This window comes from Prosopis cineraria, unplaced genomic scaffold (assembly GCF_029017545.1).
Source record: "Prosopis cineraria cultivar Desert tree isolate PC_DT_omini unplaced genomic scaffold, ASM2901754v1 PC13, whole genome shotgun sequence".
Lineage (NCBI taxonomy): Eukaryota > Viridiplantae > Streptophyta > Magnoliopsida > Fabales > Fabaceae > Prosopis > Prosopis cineraria.
Genome location: NW_026555344.1, coordinates 31869392 through 31888220, shown reverse-complemented (window position 1 = coordinate 31888220; position 18829 = coordinate 31869392). Strand labels below are relative to the sequence as shown.

At 31.1% G+C, this 18829-nt stretch overlaps 2 protein-coding genes and 1 pseudogene across 7 annotated transcripts in view; all 3 read right to left on the bottom strand.

Annotated features, from left to right (window-relative positions):
- Positions 1–667: 667 nt before the first annotated feature.
- Positions 668–5812, bottom strand: LOC129290150 (uncharacterized). Its single transcript, XM_054926859.1, has 2 exons — positions 5408–5812; positions 668–1286 (listed from the first exon to the last, which is right to left on the bottom strand). The coding sequence occupies exons 1-2, from the start codon at positions 5456–5458 to the stop codon at positions 744–746; spliced, it is 594 nt and encodes a 197-aa protein (XP_054782834.1). The 5' UTR covers positions 5459–5812; the 3' UTR covers positions 668–743.
- A 303-nt stretch (positions 5813–6115) lies between these two features.
- LOC129290149 (formin-like protein 14) overlaps positions 6116–18829 on the bottom strand; it is a 30277-nt gene continuing 17563 nt past the window's right edge. For 2 of the 6 annotated variants that reach the window (XR_008588261.1, XM_054926857.1), the window contains exon 6: positions 17558–17888. Coding sequence is in view for 4 of the 6 variants with exons in the window: in XM_054926857.1 (XP_054782832.1) it covers positions 17885–17888 (4 nt within the window). In the remaining 2 variants the exon portion in view is untranslated. Of the gene's footprint in view, positions 6251–6680; positions 6896–17557; positions 17889–18829 lie in introns of those variants that run through there. The other 4 variants (XR_008588260.1, XM_054926856.1, XM_054926854.1 and 1 more) reach the window with 4 other exon arrangements.
- Positions 7334–8718, bottom strand: LOC129290148 (disease resistance protein RUN1-like; annotated as a pseudogene).

Sequence of the window (18829 nt, the reverse complement as noted above, 5' to 3'; positions counted from 1 at the left end):
ATTTAGTTTTTACCGTAGTTTTTAATTTTCCATACTAAATTTTAGCATAGTAGTTTGAATTTTATCATTTATTTTTTATAATTTAATATTTTAATAATAAATTTATAGGAGATTAAAAATGCAATGTCAAAATCTTAATCTATTAATTAGAAAGGAAAACGAAGGGAAGATGATGAAAAAAGAAGAGGAGAGAATCTTATCCCAATCCAGGGAGGGGACATTAGACTTCTGACCCATTTAGATCCCTATTTTCAAATCACATTTGCCACATTCATTGTTTGTATATTTATTTTATCTTTAAATTGATATCATTTTTTTTATATTTATCTTTATTAGATAGGATGCTTCACTTAAATGTGAAGAGTTAACTGATTTATTTATGAAGAATATTTTAAAAATAATTTATTATATTGAAAAACGAAAAATATTTTATATTTTTAAATATCTAAACTCAAAAAAAAAATATTTTATATTTTTAAACAGAGTAAGTAATAATTAACTTAAAGTACGCCTCTTTAACTTAAAAATGAAGGAAAATCATCCAATAATGTTCATTTTTCAACAAACATGCATGCATGAACCATTACAACCCTCCATGCTGGGCCTTCAAATTAACAAAATATATGTCACATAAAATTGAAGAAAAAGGGGACGGAACAAAGAGAAAGATCATGCAGAAAATATTGAAAAACAAACAAATACAAATAAATGGATTAATATCAGAAGAAATTTTATAAAATTATCTACTTCCTAAAACATTCTTGAAAGAATTTGAAAAGCTTCTTGTGGTTAAATATTCTACTCTTAGATTTAACCCTTTCTGGATTTCTAACATCCAAAGAAAAATTATCTTGATCAGGATGTGAAATCTCCATTATTGCTTCTTGAATTGGTGAACCATAAAACAGATGAATCGCTGTCTTCTTTACGGTGAGTCCATCCCCACTAGTTACCATAACTTCAACTTTATCACCAGCTTCCAGAGTTGAAATATGGCTTTCACAATCTAACTCTTCAAAGGAAGTTAGTGAGTCTCGCTTGTAGAGCTGTATGGTAGTTTTGGTGTAGTTTATGATCAAAACATTATTTATATGATCTGATGTTATGTTTCCTTGAGAAGACAACCAAAGAAGGCACAAAGCCATTCCTCTCAAGTTATGATTATAACCACTGACTTGTTGAGGCACTTGGAAAATTACTGAAGCTCCTTCACCAATGAAGGTTAGCCAATCAGGAAGTTTGTCGCCTGGAAGACAAAAATCATCAGACCCACAGCTTCTGAAATTCTGCACACCATCAAAATTCTCTCAAATTATATAACAATAAATAAGAGGGTTGACATTAAAAAATATATATACTACAAAATTTTTATAAATTTTTGGAAAAACCAAAAGTATGTAACATCTATATAATACAAAGAAAAAAAAATTGAAAACTTCGGTAGTCCCCTCCCTCCGCCCGAGATGCAATAGATTAGCTCTTCCCCTTGTCATTCTACAAGCTTTTATATGGAACTTTGTAATCAGTCAGTGATATATATATATATATATATATTTAATTAATCTTCATTGCAATAGAAAATAATGAACAATTTCATGGTTAAAAGTTAAAACTATGCTCACCTATTTACCATGATAGGTCACACCAACATAAAGCCATCTTAAAGCCTACTTTTGACCTTTTGATACTACTGCCACATCATGGTGTTTTTGTCTTGTTTACATTTAAACTTATTGTAGTGTATATTCTTTTATGCTTTGTCGTTCTCTTCCTACACACACACACACACACACACATTACAAACCATATGATATGATGCAATCAATGAAGAAACTTTGTTTTGCTATTTTCATTTTCCCTTATCATGGTATTAGAGCTCCATTCCCTAGAAACCCTTCCTTCACCTTTAGTAACCCATCAAATACCACAACTTCCTATACTCCCAACGCCAGTTCATCCACCACCAATAATGTCGTAACTTCTTCCTCTTCCTCCATCATAATCACTAACCTTCCTCACTTTGTTGCTGTTAAGCTCACTCAAGACAACTATTTCATTGGCATGCCCAAATGCTTCCTTATCTCTAAGGACAAGTAGTTTCAGGGTACATTAATGGCTCTGTCCCTCCTCCCTTTATTCTTCTTCCTTCTAGTGCTATCATTACTGATCATCACAAATGGTTTGCTCAACGCAACTCATTCTTTCAGTTATCATTTCCTCTCTTTCTGAACACATCATTGCTCATGTTGCCGAACACAAGTCATCCAGATCGTTCTTATCCCTCTTCCCCCAATCGTTCTTTTTGTCTTGTAGATTTAAAATTTTCAATGATGTATAGGGTCCCTCTTTTGTTGTTTCTTTTATCTGGTTCTATATATTATGTCTCTTTTGCGGATGATTATAGCTGATATACTTGGATTTTTCCTATGAAAACTATAGATGAAGTTTATGATTATTTTCTTCAATTTAAAAAGCTTGCTAAAAATCAGTTTAACATGAAAATTAAAGCTCATCAATTTGATTAGAGAGTTTAATTTCAAGGCCTCGATAAAATTTTAATTTTTATTTAATTTTTGGCATTGCTCATAGAATTTCTTGTTCCAATGCTCACTCTCAAGAGAATACTGTTGAAAGAAAGCACAGACATGTTATTGATACTTGGCTTAGCTTTAATGTATCACTCTTCTCCACCTCAAGCATTTTGGGTTTATGCCTTTTCCACAGCTGCTTATCTCATCAATTCACTTCCTTCCTCTTCACTGGGCAACAAATCTCCTTTTGAATTATTGTTTCATAAAAGCCCAAATTATTATTTCCCATGGATTTTTGGATCATTCCTCCATTTCCACTTCTTCTTTGTCCTCAAGCACTACCTCATCTTGGCCCTCTCCTCCTCAAAATCAGTAATTATCACACCAGAATCGTTCAAAGAAATTCACTGATGGAACGTACTATTCCATGGCCACCTCCTCGTACAATGCTTGTCACCATATCTCCTCCAGCAGCTTCGTCTACTGTTACTGAAGCCTTAAAATATCCAGAATGAAGAGATGCCATGAATGCCGAACCCTCGTTCCTCCTTCTTCCTGTCATAACTTAGTTACAAATTAATGGGTTTTTCGTCTCAAACACAAACCAGGTGGTAGTATTGATTGTTACAAACTTGTCTTGTAGCCAGAGGTTTTCATCAACAAGCAGGTCTTGATTTTACAGATACTTTCTCTTCTTGTTAAGCCTATTACCATTCGAATTGTTTTATCTCTTGTTTCTTGAGGCTGGTCTGTTCATTAAATTGATATTAAAAGTGCCTTTCTTCACTGAACATGTTTATGTCTCAGCCTCCTGGCTTCGTTCATCCTAACTATCCTCATTTGATTTGCAAACTAGCTCAATCATGCTATCTATGGCTTAAAACAAGCTCTTAGAGCTTGGTTCTTACGGATCAGCACTCGTTTATTTGAGCTTGGTTTTAAAGCTTCGAAGTCCGATGGTTACCTCTTCATTTTCAATTTTGGTGCTACAATTATTTATTTTCTCATTTATGCCCATGATATTATCATTGTCAATTCTTCCTCTACTGCTACTTCTAATAATTTCATTAATGCCCTGCAACGGACTTTTCCTATTAAATTATTTCATGTTTACTTACAATAATAAAAAAACAATTATTAATTAGTTATTTATAAATTTTATAATATATTTTTTGATTTATGTTTTATAAACATGATTCATTATTTAATTATTTTAAAATTTAATGATATATTTCAATTTTCTTGCATTTTTAGAACATTCTCTCTAATCTATCGTATTATATTATTTTTAAAAGTTACTCAAATTAACTTTTTAAAATAATCAAAAATATTTTTTTAATTTTGATTATTTTTAAAAATTTAAACAAATATCATAAAAACTCAAAATACTTTTTTAAAAAAAAAAGTGATTTTTTCTAAAAATAAGCTAAAACAAATGGGCCCAATATCTAGTTTTCACTTGTCATAACATCTTGTTGGGGGAAAAAAAAGAACAAGAACTAATAAGATTTGAGAAGATTGGAAGATAGAAGATATTTTATTAAAATATTTTATTAATTAAAAATATTTTATTTTAATTATCATAATATTTGAATTATTGTTATTGTGAGTACTTATTGTTATCTTTTTATTTAATTTTAGATTTTTTAAAATTTTCATGCATTTATTTCTAAGGTTAGATAAATACCTATAAATAGTACCTCAACTCATTTGATTTGTATACGCTTATTATTGAATAAGAATTACTATCGTGTTGCCACCTTTGAATTTCTTTCCTCTCTATCCAATTATCTCTTCTCTTTATATTATCTCTACTCCCTTTCTCTCTTCTATATTTTATTTTCCCTTTTCCCTTTCCTGTTCTGCATCACATCTCCTTTGTGAATTGTGTTTCATAATTTATGTATGAACCTCACCAACCTCATTGGTTTGTTGTCAAGTGCATTCTTGGGTCTCTTAATGGTACTCAAAATCATGGCCTGCTCATTCGCTCTTTCACTTCTTTCACTATTACTGTTGTCTCATATGCCAATTAGGGTGGATGTGTTGATGACAGACATTCCACCATTGGTTTTTCTATATTTCTTGGCTCCAATGTTGTCTCTTAGAATTCAAAGAACCAACCTATAGCTGCAAGATCAAGTACAGAGACTGAATACAAAGTACTAGCTATTGCTACCTATGATGTCATTTAGATACAATCATTACTTGGTGAACTTGGTATTTCTCTTTGTCAAGAACCTCTTCTCTAATGTGACAACATTGGACCAACATATCTAGCAGCCAATCCAGTTTTTCACTCATAATCTAAACATATTGATCTTGATTATCATTTTATTTGTGAGCGAATAACTTCTAAGAACCTCCGCATTTCCATTATTTCTTTAGTACAGGACCAAGTTGTAGATATTTTCACTGACGTTCTTCCCATTTCTATCTTCACAACTCCCAACTCGATCCTCACAGCCACTATAGTTCCTTATGCCTCATGGGGGATGACAGAACATATTAACATAAGCCATGTCAAAGCCTACTTTTGGCCTTTTTACTACTGCCACAACATAGTGTTTTTGTCTTGTTTACATTTAAACTTATTCTAGTATATTCTGTTATGCATTATCATTTTATTTGCTTACGTGTATTTCCTCTTCCTATATGTGTGCGTGTGTGTAGCAAATAGTGTATAGACCAAACGATGCAATCAATGAAGACATTTTGTTATACTTATTTTTATTTTTCCTATCACACCAAACAGTTAATTTTGAGAATTGAAATTACCAATTTAATCGCATTATTAGCCTGTGAGCTAAGTAAAAGTGCTCAACAAAAAAGTAAAACATACTTTTAACTAATGATAGTGAGATGAAAAGACAAACCTCTAGAATGCTTTCTTCAAGAGTACTTGTGAATTGGTCGTTCCTTCCCATTTGAATCAAAAGATATCTCAACACATCTTGTGAGACTGGAGAAGTTTAAGTTTGATTGTGAGAAACAATTATTGCCAAAGTTTCCATACTTGAAGCTGATGATGAGATCTCAGATGTACTTGGTAAAGCTAGCAATTGTGTATAATTTGCAGCATATAAGGTACCCAAAATTCTTGCCACATCTTGACTTAGTTGGGAATCTGAGCCACATTCCACGCATACACTTTGAAGCTTTGTAACTTCATTTATAATAGATGATAGGCTATTGAAACTCGAATTTGGTATGTTTAAGGAAATTACAGATGATAAGCTTTCAAATGGTTGAATAAGATACAAGGGATTGGTTTTTGAAGACATCTAAGACTAGATAAGTAAAGGAAACACATCTTGTGATAATCCTTCATACCCACACAAAGATATATATCCAATTTTTGATCTTACTATTGAGAAAGGAACTTTTATGATAGTAATATTATCTGCAATAAGTGTCGTTAAGGATTCCATTTGTTCCAAGTCATCCTCTAACTTATCAATATTTGAACAGCCAGAGAGAATGAGAGTCTTAAGAGATTTCAACTTGTATATACTTCTTGGTAGATTGGGAAGAATCTTACAATCTTTCAAATTTAGCCAAAGAAGCTTATTGAATTGTCTGATGGAATGGTGAACCATAGTCAACCTTGAACAATCTTTGAGTACTAATCTTTCTAGGTTGGGTAAATTTGAAAAGTCAGGAGTTTGTATCAAATGATGTGAGTGACTAAGATTTAGGATTTTCAACTTCTCCATTAACTGCATGAAACACAAAAGAAAAGTATAAACAAATTAAAAATAGAGAATATGCTTTGAATTATTAAAGCATGTACAGATACAATAAAAATTTCTATCCTCACTTATATTAACCATTTTCTCAAATTTACTATACACGAGTTGAAATTATCTTCTTGATCTCTCTCAAATAGCTACACCTCAATCTTAAATATGACCTCTCTCTCATGTCCTAATATGAACCCTTTCCACTTTATTTGCTAAGAGTCAAAATGAGTTGTTTGTCAACATAGGTAGGGAGGCCAAATCAACAATTATAAGATTGAATTTTATGAAGTAAAAATCAAAGAACATGATCAAAAGGAACAAGTTAAGTGAAACTTAAGTACTTACTTGAGGCTTCTTCCATACTATCTTAAGATTACTATATTTAAGCTCAATGGCAACTAAACTTTGTTGATAGAACTTGCTAGGTGTATTTCTTAAAGATGACCCTAGCCAACAAAGCCATTTAAGATTTTCTGAAATATACTCATAATCTCCTTCAAATTGAAATTGACCAAGCTGAAGTAGCCTAAGTCTTTCCATCTTTTCAAATGCTTTGGTACTCAAAGAAATGGCATTGGTTCCTGGTAGCATCAAAGACAATCCCTCCACAAAGTTAGTCCCCTATAAAACATAAAGCATAACACAATTAAAGTTAAGAAGAAAAAACTTGTGTGGACATGATGGAGCTAGAACAATCTAATATCTGAAACCCAGAACTAAGAGATAAAACCAATTAATGAGTTTGATCCAAATGAATTTTAGCCATAAATTTTATATTATAAAAATCAAATGGATGGTGCAATTCGATGTTCATGTTTATTTCCTCCTCTTTAGAAATTTATTTCATGAAAAGAAATAAATTAATAGAATACATAGTACTTACTGTGCATTTTGACAATATATAAAGAACATTATCATGAAGCCATAGCCTTGTACACTCCTCAACCATGTCTAGTTTTGTTTCACGAATAATTTCTCTTCCCATATCTCATAACAAGTCATGCATTCCAAGCTTATTCTTCTTGTCAATAGTGACAAGGCTTCGCTCTATCAAGGTTGATATTCCAATATAAGCACAAAATCCACATTCATTCATGATTTGTGTTGAACATATCTATCCTTCCCAATAAAAAAACAAGATATATCAAGGAATATATCTTGATCTAAATAATCTAAACTATCAAAGCTTATTTTTAACTTCTTTTATATTTGAGTATTGGGAATTCTTTTGAGTTTCTCTAATACACCTTTCCACTCTAATATTTCCCTGGCAAACAAAAATGATCCAAGGACTTGAAGAGCAAGTGGAAGTCCTCCTGAGTAAGCAACTACATTCCTAGAGAGTTCAGTGAAGTTTTCCTTAGGACTTTCTTGCTTAAATGCATGCCAACTAAAAAGTTTCAAAGATTCACTTTCATCCATTTCTTTCATCCTACACACATAGTCCACTTTAAGGACTTTAAGTATATGTTGATCCCTTGTTGTGATGAGTATTCTACTGCCAGGGCAAAACCATTTATGACTACCAAATAAAGCATTTAGTTGATCAAAGTTATTCACATCATCTAGTATAAGAAGTATCCTTTTATGGTGAAGTCTTTCCTTTATTAAACTTATTCCCAATTCAATGCTATGTATCTTCAATTTTGTTGTTGGATAAATATTGTAAAGAAGTCTCTGTTGTAAAGAAATTGGACCACTGTCTTGCTCCCAAACTTCTCTAATATTTTCAAGGAAACTCGACCTTCAAAGTCACGACCAATTTTATTGTAAATGGCTTTTGCAATGGTTGTTTTACCAATTCCTCCCATTCCCCATATACCTATTAGGAGAACATCATTTGAGGAATACTTTTTCAAAAGTTGAATAACAACTTGCACACGAGATTCTATTCCCACTGGATGGTTAGCAACAAATAACTTCATCTTTTCTAGAATATTGCAAATATGTTCAATGATATTCTCAATATCTTTACTTTCATTCTTGTCGGTAAGAAATAAGAAAAGAGTAAAATGAGAAATTTTTAATATAACCACGTTGAGTAAACCATAACTAACAACATAGTTTAGAAAAAGAAGTGAAATAGTATTGAAGTAAACAAAAAATTAATGAATTGATCTGTTAAAGGAATAGTCTTTACTTGAATTATTTCTTATTAAGCGTATAGATTTAGATTTATAAGTAAAGCCCAATTAGGCCTAAATGCATATGCACTTAGTTTTAGTAGTTCTGTTAGAGATTTGTTAAAGTCTTAACAAAATGTTCTTTCTGTCCTCTTCCTTACATGGTATTAAGGCCACTACTTTGGTGACCTCATCACCCTTTCTTATTTACTTCTAATTCATTTTTGTTATAGCGTATATCCTTGTTCTTGCTATTGTTGAAGTTCAAAATCTTGTGTCTTTTTTAGAACAAGAAAATTAATGTCATTCTAGAAGACAATAATTTTCTTCTCTAGACGCAAAAGGTTGTTTTTATGGTAAAGTAGCATCATTTACACCTAATCACTACAAAAAAAGCAAATTAGCGACGGCAATGAAATAATTTTTCATCGCTAATCCATGGTTAATTCTGTCGCTTCTGTCACTAAAATTCTATCATTATTCCATCATTAATCAATTAGAAATAATTTACTGATGGAAAATTTTATTGATAGTTTTCAAGATATCTTTTTTAATTTAATGATGGAATTTACGACAGAAAATTCTATTATAAAGATTTCTATCATAATTCCATCACTAATTCAATGACAAATTATTTTAATTTTAATTTTATTATTTATAATATATATTTATATATAATTTATTTAATAATTTAATATTTTTCTATAAATAAATAATTAAAAATTATCATTTAAATTTTATTATTTTAAATTATTTGTATATTATTAATAATAATTTAAATTGTATACTTAACTATTCTTATTTAAAAATTAAAATAAAATAAAAAATTTAAAATATTATATATTATATAGATACAAATTATAATATAATATATATATAATGATAATAAAATATTTCTAAATTTAATATTAAATTTATTATCAAAAATAATTTTTTAAAAATAAAATATAATAGGAATAATTATTATATATAAATATTAATAAGTAAATATAATATTAAAAAATAAGTAAATTTAAATAATATTTAATTTATCAATTAAGATTGAAGATTCCTTTCAACTCAACTAACAATAAGGTGGATGCAAAGGCATCAGGGAGTATAAGGTTGCAGGTTCAAGCGTGGCCAATTCACAATTAAAAGTAATAATTTTTCACATGATAGTGACAAATGATGTGGTGGTGATGTGGTGGTGAGATGACACTAGTCTACTAGGGGACGAGGCGGTGGTGAGGTTTAGTCTATTGGGTGACATGGCAATGATGTTTTGATCTACCTAAAAATTAGTAATGAAATAAGTTTGTTGGAAAATTTGTGATGGATTAGTGACAAATGCATTCCATTATAAAGCCAAAATAGCTTATCCTCATCTAGTGATAGAAATTTTTCATCAATATTCCATCATTAATTAGCAATATAATTGCAAATTTTATCACTAACTCATTTAGTGACATAACATTCTGTCGCTAATCAGGTAGTTTTTTTTGATAGTGTATCATTGATAGTACTACACAAGTTCCACCTGCAATGATGTGAGATGAACATGGTCGAGAGGTTTTAAATCTAGCTTTTAAGGTTTATGAACATGATATTGCCTTGTCTTTATGGCTATTATCTACAGTTAGTCAATCCATTCTTCCTAACTTAATTAGTTTTAATACATCAGCTTAGATTTGGTATTGATTATGTGATATTTATTATGCCAAATTAAAATTTAAGGTTCTTCACTACAAAAATCTTCTCACCAATAAAAGAAAATACAACTTATCCATAAAGGAATATTTGATCAACATTAAGTCCATTTGTGACAACTTGACAATTCTTGGTTGGTGTTTCAGTTTCCTCTCACATTTGACATATACTAAATGGTTTTGGTAACATCCTGGGAATTTTAATTGATTTTAATTAAGGTTATTTTAAGAATGGATTTACAAATTGTGATTTAATTAGGAAAATTTAAGGCTAACCTAAGGCTTTAGGTCTTACCAAATCCTAATTGAGGCTTGACATCTAGGTATAAAGGATTGTTGGACCACTTTGAGCCCAAATTAGATGGTTTAACATGGGCTTGCCCATTACACCATCTTCTATTATGGAGAACACGAGTGCCGTGGTTGATTGATGTGCTTTCTATTTTTAAAATCTCCAATATAACAATGTCTATGTGAGGAAGGGATGAGAGAGCTTAAAGGTTGGAACCTTCCTCTACTAGGGTTTACAAGTTTTAGCCTTTTGTTGTCCTTAAGAGATATACAACTCTTGGGTAAGCTCCTACACTCTTTCTTCTACTCTCTTCATGTTCTTCTTCTTGTTTCTTTTAGTGGCGGTGGCTGAGATCCAAAAATAGGAGGAAACATGCAAAATTTTTGACATAATTTAGAGTAATGGAAGCTTGGTGAAGTATTTTAAGCTTTGGGTAAGCCACTAACAAAGGTCTTGATTTGTATATTGAGATTTAAAGTAAACCCTAGTATGGATTAGCCAATAAATAGTGGTTTGCAAGTTTAATGCTTACTGTTGGTTATGGGGAGTTTTAAATGAGTTAGTAGGGATTAAGAAATGGAATAGATAATGTATATAATCCTAATAAAGGTTTTGAATTTTAGACCTTGATTAAAGGAATTAATTGTGATTAATGGCAATTAATGCACTTGATTGTAGATTTTGGCTACTTTGGAATACTTGAGCTTGTTGAAGGCTCCTTGAGTCATCAAAATGTACTCTTGGTTGGTAAATCAAGGATTGAGGTAATCAGGAGATAAATTTTTGTATATATGATTTTTTGCAAAATTAATTTATGAGTAAGTTAGGTATAACAATGATTGAATTAATGAATGGCTATATGGAAAGTAAAAGTTTTGAGTTGTGGATCTTTATGATGATATTAAGGTCTACATGGATTACTTGTTGATAATGTGGCATGCATGTCTTAAAAGAATATGCTAAGATAAGAATGAAGTTGCGACACAAGTTGTGAGTTTAATGTCCTCTTTTTGATGCACTGAATTTGATTAAAGATTTTGTTAAGTGTGATTATGTATATTGGCATGTCATGAATGCATAACTTGAACTTTATTGAGCATGATAAGGTGAATTCTACTATGTTGAGTATGAACATGAATACATATACATGAGAATGTCATGAGAGCATGACTTGAGTTACATAATCACAATTGGGTAGGAGTTTACCCTAGTATGAGGAGAAAGTATGAAATATATATGGTGATGCCTTTACCAAGAGTGGTGCTTGGTGGCTAAACGAATCAATTAAAGGTGCTTATTATTGTCATAGCCCTACAAGATGTGGCATGGTTTGTGCACATGCTCAATATCACCAGTCTCCTATAGGGGTGATGTAGGTCGAGCATTAATAACACCCTTGAAATTTAAAGAACGGGGAATCCATAGTTTAAAAGTGAGTGTGAGTGTTTTGATCAAGTAACCCCTTACAATTAGGATATTCTTATATTTATAATAGCCTATGAATTTAGTTATAAGATAAGAAAAAATGATAAGGTGGGATGCACGATCATGCATATTGCATAGTATTCATATATGTGCCATAATAATTGATGATTACAGTTTAAGAGTACTTTGTACAATATACTACATTTGCGACTATTATATGTGCTTGAATTCATGTGCCTTGATTACTAAGATATCATATCTCACTCCCCGCTATCTAATAATTTCAAGAATGATTGTGAGAGAGGCCAAAGGGGATGACAATAAAGCTAGAGACACCTTGTAATGTTTTTAGTTATTACCATGTATAAGTTTGAATATAATATTGTCAACTGAGGGTTTTTTTTCTTATTAAAGCCTTTGGTGCATTTGAATTATGATGCCATGGGTATGATAGGTTAGCTAGTATTGGTTAATGGTTAAATTTTAGATTTGTGACACTTGGTTATTTTGGAAGTTTGTAAAAAGCTTGTTTATTACCCTAGGTGTCCAAAATTGTCTAATGACATCAAATGGTGGTGATTCTAGAGTCATTAGCTAGTTTATGTTTTATCATGTACGAACACTTGGATCACCTCATTTGAAGGTATCAATAGGAAGTTTGGTGTATCAAAATTTAGATTTAAAAGCTAGATATCAATTATGCTTATATGGCTTGTGCACTATGGTGAATAATACGAAAAAGGATTAGTCTTAGCAAACAATGTGTTTGGCTACAGTAGACACCTTTTGTTCCACTAGTCATGGCACATGGTACATTTGCTATAGCGAGTAGCCTTTATGATGCAAGCTACGGCAAAAGTGGCAATGACTATGGTGGACGCTATAATTTTGTAAAAATAACTCTTTTGACTTCACTTTAAATTATTTTGTTACCCAAAAGATTTTCTATACTTTCTAAATTAAATATATTCTAATTTTAAGGCCTACTTATAACCACCTTTGATTTTTAAAGTATTTTTAAGATCCTATTTTACTTTAAAAGTATTTACCATTAACTATTGATGTGTCTAATAGTCAAGGTTGACCTTCTCTTTTCTTGACATTGACTTGAATCATATAATTAGCTGTAAATATTGTAGTTGTGTTGTGGTTAATGTTTAGGACATTATAGTTTGACTTTAAAGTATGAGCATGTGATTGCACTAATCAATGTTTACAATCATGCTTTTGGATTTTAAAGTAAGAAAAAAGGCTTACCTATAGCAAGTGCTACTTGTAAACCTTACAACTCCAATGCCTTGGGTTCTAGTAGTGAATACATTACGAACTACAAGTCTTATGGCTCTTCATGCTTAGAAAAGTTTTGTTAGTCAACTTGTTTCAACTTTCACTCTAAATGTTGTTAGTCGAAAATAACCTCCTTATCCCAAACCAAAATTTATGCATGAAGGGAGTCATGGTCATAGTCGATTTGTGTTTTCTCATACACTCACATGTCAAATATGTTATAAAATTAGTCATACTACTAGTAGATATTATTACAAGTTCTATTATAAATATGTACCTCATAGTTCTTTGTCTAATATTGCTTAAGCACATATGCTTTCTTCTGATGTCTATGTTACTATCATAAATAAGTTAGCACCCTTACTTTTAAGGTTTATTATTCTTTATATTAGTGCTGTTTATGTTCAGACATCTGTTGATGCTTAATGTTATATTGTTAGCACATTTATTTCAACTCTACAAGCTTTAGTATCAATTGCTCAAGCACTTATGGCATTACCAAAAATAGTTGCCAGTAGTTCATATTACTTGAATTTAGGTGCTACACAACGTATTGTTTTTAATGTTACTAAGATTCAAGAATTTGATTCCTCACAAACTATAGGCCAATTGCTATTGGCAATGAAGATTCATTAGGAGTTCTAGTTGTTGAAAAATCCTATATATCTGTGCCTAATTTTATATTGAGAAAGCCTAGAATTCTTCATATACCTACTATGATAAAAAAGAAAACTTGATGTTAGTATGTCAAGCTTTTAAAGATAATGATGTTATTGTAGAATTCTAGCCTTACGGTTGCTTTGTTAAGGATGTGTAGACAAGAAAGTTGTTGACATATGATCATGAGACAATAATGATGTACAAGCTAAATAAGTTACAAAACAAAAACATAGTTGACATCACACACTTCTTCAATAGATTCTCATTTTGACAAGGGTTTTTATGTTACACTTCATGATCATATTATAATGCTTTGGCATTAAAGGAATGTACATATTTCACATGATATAGTGAAACAATTTTGCAACTAAATAAAATTTTTGTTCGTTCAAAGCTATCATTTGATATTTGTCAAGCTTATCAGTTTAGGAAGAGTCATAAATTTCATATCATCTCATACTGTGTATAATAGCCCTTTAGAATTGATTATGGTTGATTTGTGGGGTTTAGCTCTTTAATTTTCTAATGGGTTCATTTATCATATTGCTTTTATTAATGTCTATAGTTATTTTCACTTAGTATACTTACTACAAAGAAGTTTGATGCTCTAATGGCCTTCAAAACTTTCAAATAACTAAGGTTGAAAACCATCTTAATACTGAGATTAAGATGTTGTAGACTAATTCTAGCGGAGGATTTGTGGCTTTTAAGTCTATTTTTTGCTATAGTTGGCATTATTCATTAATTGTCTTGTCCTTATATGTCATAATAGAATGGCCAAATAGAAAGAAAGCATAGGTAAATGTTTAAGTGAGTCTTATATTATTCGTACCTTCATTTTTTTCATTCATACTATTAGTCAAATGCTTTTATTACTATAGCATTTCTTATAAATAGATTACCTATTATAGCTCTTCAAGGTAATACCCCTTTTTACAAATTGTACAAATAGCAACTTGAATACTCATTATGGAAAGTATTTGGCTACAAGTGCTTTTCGTGTCTTTGACCATTCAATGCACATAAACTAGATTTCATTTAGCTCCATGTATTTTTTTTAAGATATAATTAACAATACAAGGGGTATAAATGTCTTAATGTAAATACTCATTTTCTTTATATATTTAGGCACATCAGGTTCAATGAAGAAATATTTCTCAACAGGGTTTTGTTTTGTTCTAAGTTTCCAAACAAAATCATTGACATAAATGATATATCTAAGCCTTCTCTATTGTCACCACTAAGGTTTCTTGTTGAATAACTAATTGTCTCTTTTCCATATGCAATACTTAATGAGTGTTCTAATGAGAATTCTCTTAACTCTTTGTTTTATTAGATTATAATGATTTAAACTCTTGTTCTGTTTTTTATGCTTCCTGTCTAGACTTTTCAAATAGGTATCCTATGGTTACAAGATCAAAAGCTAGAGTGTTCAAGCCTCATATTTTTTTAGCCACAATACTAGAAGATTCTTACCTGCTTAAGCGATTCAACTTGGCAAGCTGCCATATAAAAAGAATATGATGCTCTTATACAATTTAACACTTTGAAACTTATTCCATTACTAAAAGATTATAAGCCTATTGGGTATAGATGGTTGTTTAAAATCAATTATTATTCAACACAAAGCTTTCTTTGGTACATCAAGGATTTTCTCAAGATGTTTTTAATTTTGTTCTGAGGCATACATCAATTAGAATCTTACTTACACTTGTTGTGACAAACAAGTAGAAGATGTATCAAGTTGATTTTAATAATGCTTTATTTAATGGTGATCTTAATGAGGAGATATACTTGGAACAGCCACTTGGATTTGAAGTTTAGGCTTCATTTAAAAGTCCTTAGTTTATATGTAAGCTTTTTAACTCTCTCTATGGGCTTAAATGTGATCTTAATGCTTGATTTCATATGCTCAAAGAGTCTTTATTCACTTTAGGACTTATTAATCCTCGTGCATATTCTTGTATGTTCATTAAGAAAACTAATCACAGTGTTGCATACATTGCTATTTATGTTAATGATATCATAGTTACAAGAAGAAATGTAGATGAGATTCAAGCCTTAATCCGTGAGTGAGTTAGCTTTTCTCTCTAAAGGACTTAGGTGACTTATCATTTTTTCTTAGTATTGAGTTTAATCACCTGCCACATGGTTTTTTATTGACTTAGAAAATATATATTCTTGAATTGCTTAAGCATCCTTTATAACTTATGCCAATCCATCTCCTACTCCTATGGTTACTAGTGTTCAAATTTCTAAAAATCCATATTCTTTTGAAAGGGAGGCTCTTAGAGCAAAGAAAAAGAGAAAGAGCATAATAAGCCTTCTAATAATCTAAAGTTGTAACATATTTTTGCAGGCTCTCTACAATATGTATGCTATACTAGGCCTAAAGTTTCTTATGCATTAGGCAAGGTAAGTTAGTTTATGCAATTACCTCTTGTCAAACACTGAGAATGTGTTAAAAGGATACTATTCTATCTTTGTGGATTTGTTAATCATGTCTTACTAATAAAACCTGTCACTCATTTCACTGTTCAAGCCTTTACATATGCAAACTAGGGAGGAGACAGAGGAGATAGAATATGAACTAGTAGGTTTTGTGCCTTCTTAGGTGCAAATACAATCACTTGGTATTGTAAAAAACAAGTAGTTGTTTTTAGGGGTTCTACAAAAGTAGAATATCATAATCTTGCTATTGTTCTTTGTTGACTAAAATGATAATTCTTGTTATGAAAACTCTAATTATTTAGTTGGATAACTCTAGTACTATCTCAATGGTAGCAAATCCCAGTCTTTACTGAAAATCCAATTTAAACAAATAGAACTAGATCTTCACTTCATTAGAGAAAAAGTATTGGTGTATTAGTCAATGTAAGCTATATCCCTTCTTTTGAACAAATTGCAAATATATTCACAAAGCATTTTCCCTCTATGCCATTCTCTAACTTGCATTAAACATTACCAGTCAAGAAAATTATGTTGTTGTCAAGGTTGAAGACTAGAGTTTTTTTTTTTTTACTTTTTAAGGTCTATAAGTCAAGCCCAATTAGGGCCAAATGCTTATGTACTTAATTTCATTTTTAATGAGATTTGTTAGAGATTAGTTAGAGTCTTAATAGAATGATTATATATAAATGTGAGATTTGTATTTGAATAATCTTGAATCAATCAAATTGTGTTTCAATTCAATTATTCTTTATTCTTCTTTCTCTCCTCTTCCTTACATTTATAATTGTATAATACTTTTTCATTACTCATACTCTTTTCTCCTCCCAACTCTATAACCCCACTTAGTTGCTAGCCTGAGGAATGACAATGATGTCTCCATTCCATAAGTTTGTATATTTGGTTATACATTATAATGGAATTTCTATTCTCATTGAAAAGCTTATCATCAAGTTTACTAGAATTATGATACTTGACAAATACCTCATGTACAAATAATTGCTCCCCATCAAAGAATCCTTGTTTAGACAAGATTACCCTCTATTTTTATCCATCCAATCCCCCTTCAAGCTCTTTATCTCAATCCTACTCTACTTTTCACTGTTGCTATCAATTGGTCAACTAAATAGTAAACAAAACAGGGTCATGGTAATCAACATTCCTGTCCATTCCTAACGTGTCTTGCATTTCTCTCCTATTCTCCATCCCTTGGAATGAAAGATTGTGTTTTAATTTGTTTGATTTATACAAGAAATGATTTGCAATATATGTTGACAGTAATCTAATGTTTAATCATGACACGCGAAGTATCTTTACTCTTGTATGTTGAGTTTGAATTCTTGTGGCATGTGGACAAAACACTTGGCTAAATTAATAAGGGTAAAGGAATAAATTTAACCATCAACTATCTTTTAGGAGTGTCTAGTAGCTTAAACTATGAGATGGTGCAAAATAAATTATGAACTTTTAAAAATAGAGAAACTAACACCTCCCATTAAATCTCAATAGACAGATGTTAATTGACTATATCTTGACCTAATCTTTGTCTACTTGGTTATACATATGGCATTGTCCTTTGCATCTCTTGCCTCCCTCTCGTTATCTTCTTCTTCTTCCTCTAACATGAAATTAGCCTCTAGTTGTAATGGAGTAATTGAAGAGGAAATTGAACCAAAAGTCCTCTGCTTTACCTAACTCAAAATTGAAATAGAAATGGTGGGTTAGATAGCTAGAATATGCAAATCTCACTCATCTCATTTCAATCAAAGGCAGATTTGGCTTTTTCATACCAACTGATAAATCAAAGGTAGAAATGGAAGGTCTAAAGTAACAAAGTAATAACCTATAAAAATCACTAAAGTAGCTTAAACAAGAGCAGGCATTGTCGTAGACTCATAATAGTAAAGAAGATTAAAAATGCTGAAGATCTGATTTTTAGACCATGTGTTGTTGGCAAAGGATGATGGAGAATCATTACTATCGAAGGGCCATTACTATCGCTAATGAAGGGAGGGAGAACACCATGAAGGTAGGAGGGAGAACATGATAAGGTTGATGTGATTCCTCATTTCCATCTTCTTCGTTAGCACCGACGTTAGTTTTATCTAACTCTAAGAAGAAAATTAACTAGGCTAGGAAGAAGAAGTAAGTGAAGTAAATCTTGACTGAATATTTGTTCCCTCCTCTTCCTCTTTGATTTACTTGTTATTCTTCTCTGCTTTCTAAGGTTAGGGTTGAGGAATGCCTTCTCATGGATAACAACTCGCTTAAGAACCTTGCTACTTTCATTTTTTTTCTTCCCGAACTTTCCTCAATGCTCACACTAAACAAGGTTTTCTCTGCTTGCTTTTTCCTCATGAATATATTAGAATTTCCTATAATGAAGTTAGTCAAAGTAGCGAAGAAGTGACAGAAAGAGGGGGAGGAGAGATATTTAAGGGATAATTGAGTGAGTAGACCACATGTGGCATGCCAGCTCTTCTTTCTAGTCAAAGAATTAGTCAAACAAATGGTCATTTGATTGAAATTGATGGAAGGTGCTAGATGGTCTGCTTTTTATAGCAGATGATTTTCTTTGCACCATCCAATAGTACAGGCTACCTAGTGCTACTCGAAAATAGTTTGGTGGCTA

Excerpts from the sequence above, each read along its gene's own strand:
- LOC129290150 (XM_054926859.1), bottom strand. The coding sequence starts at position 5,458 with ATGGGAAGGAACGACCAATTCACAAGTACTCTTGAAGAAAGCATTCTA. Across the intron at positions 1,287-5,407 it reads TTGAAGAAAGCATTCTAGAG|AATTTCAGAAGCTGTGGGTC; the intron begins GTTTGTCTTTTC and ends GATGGTGTGCAG.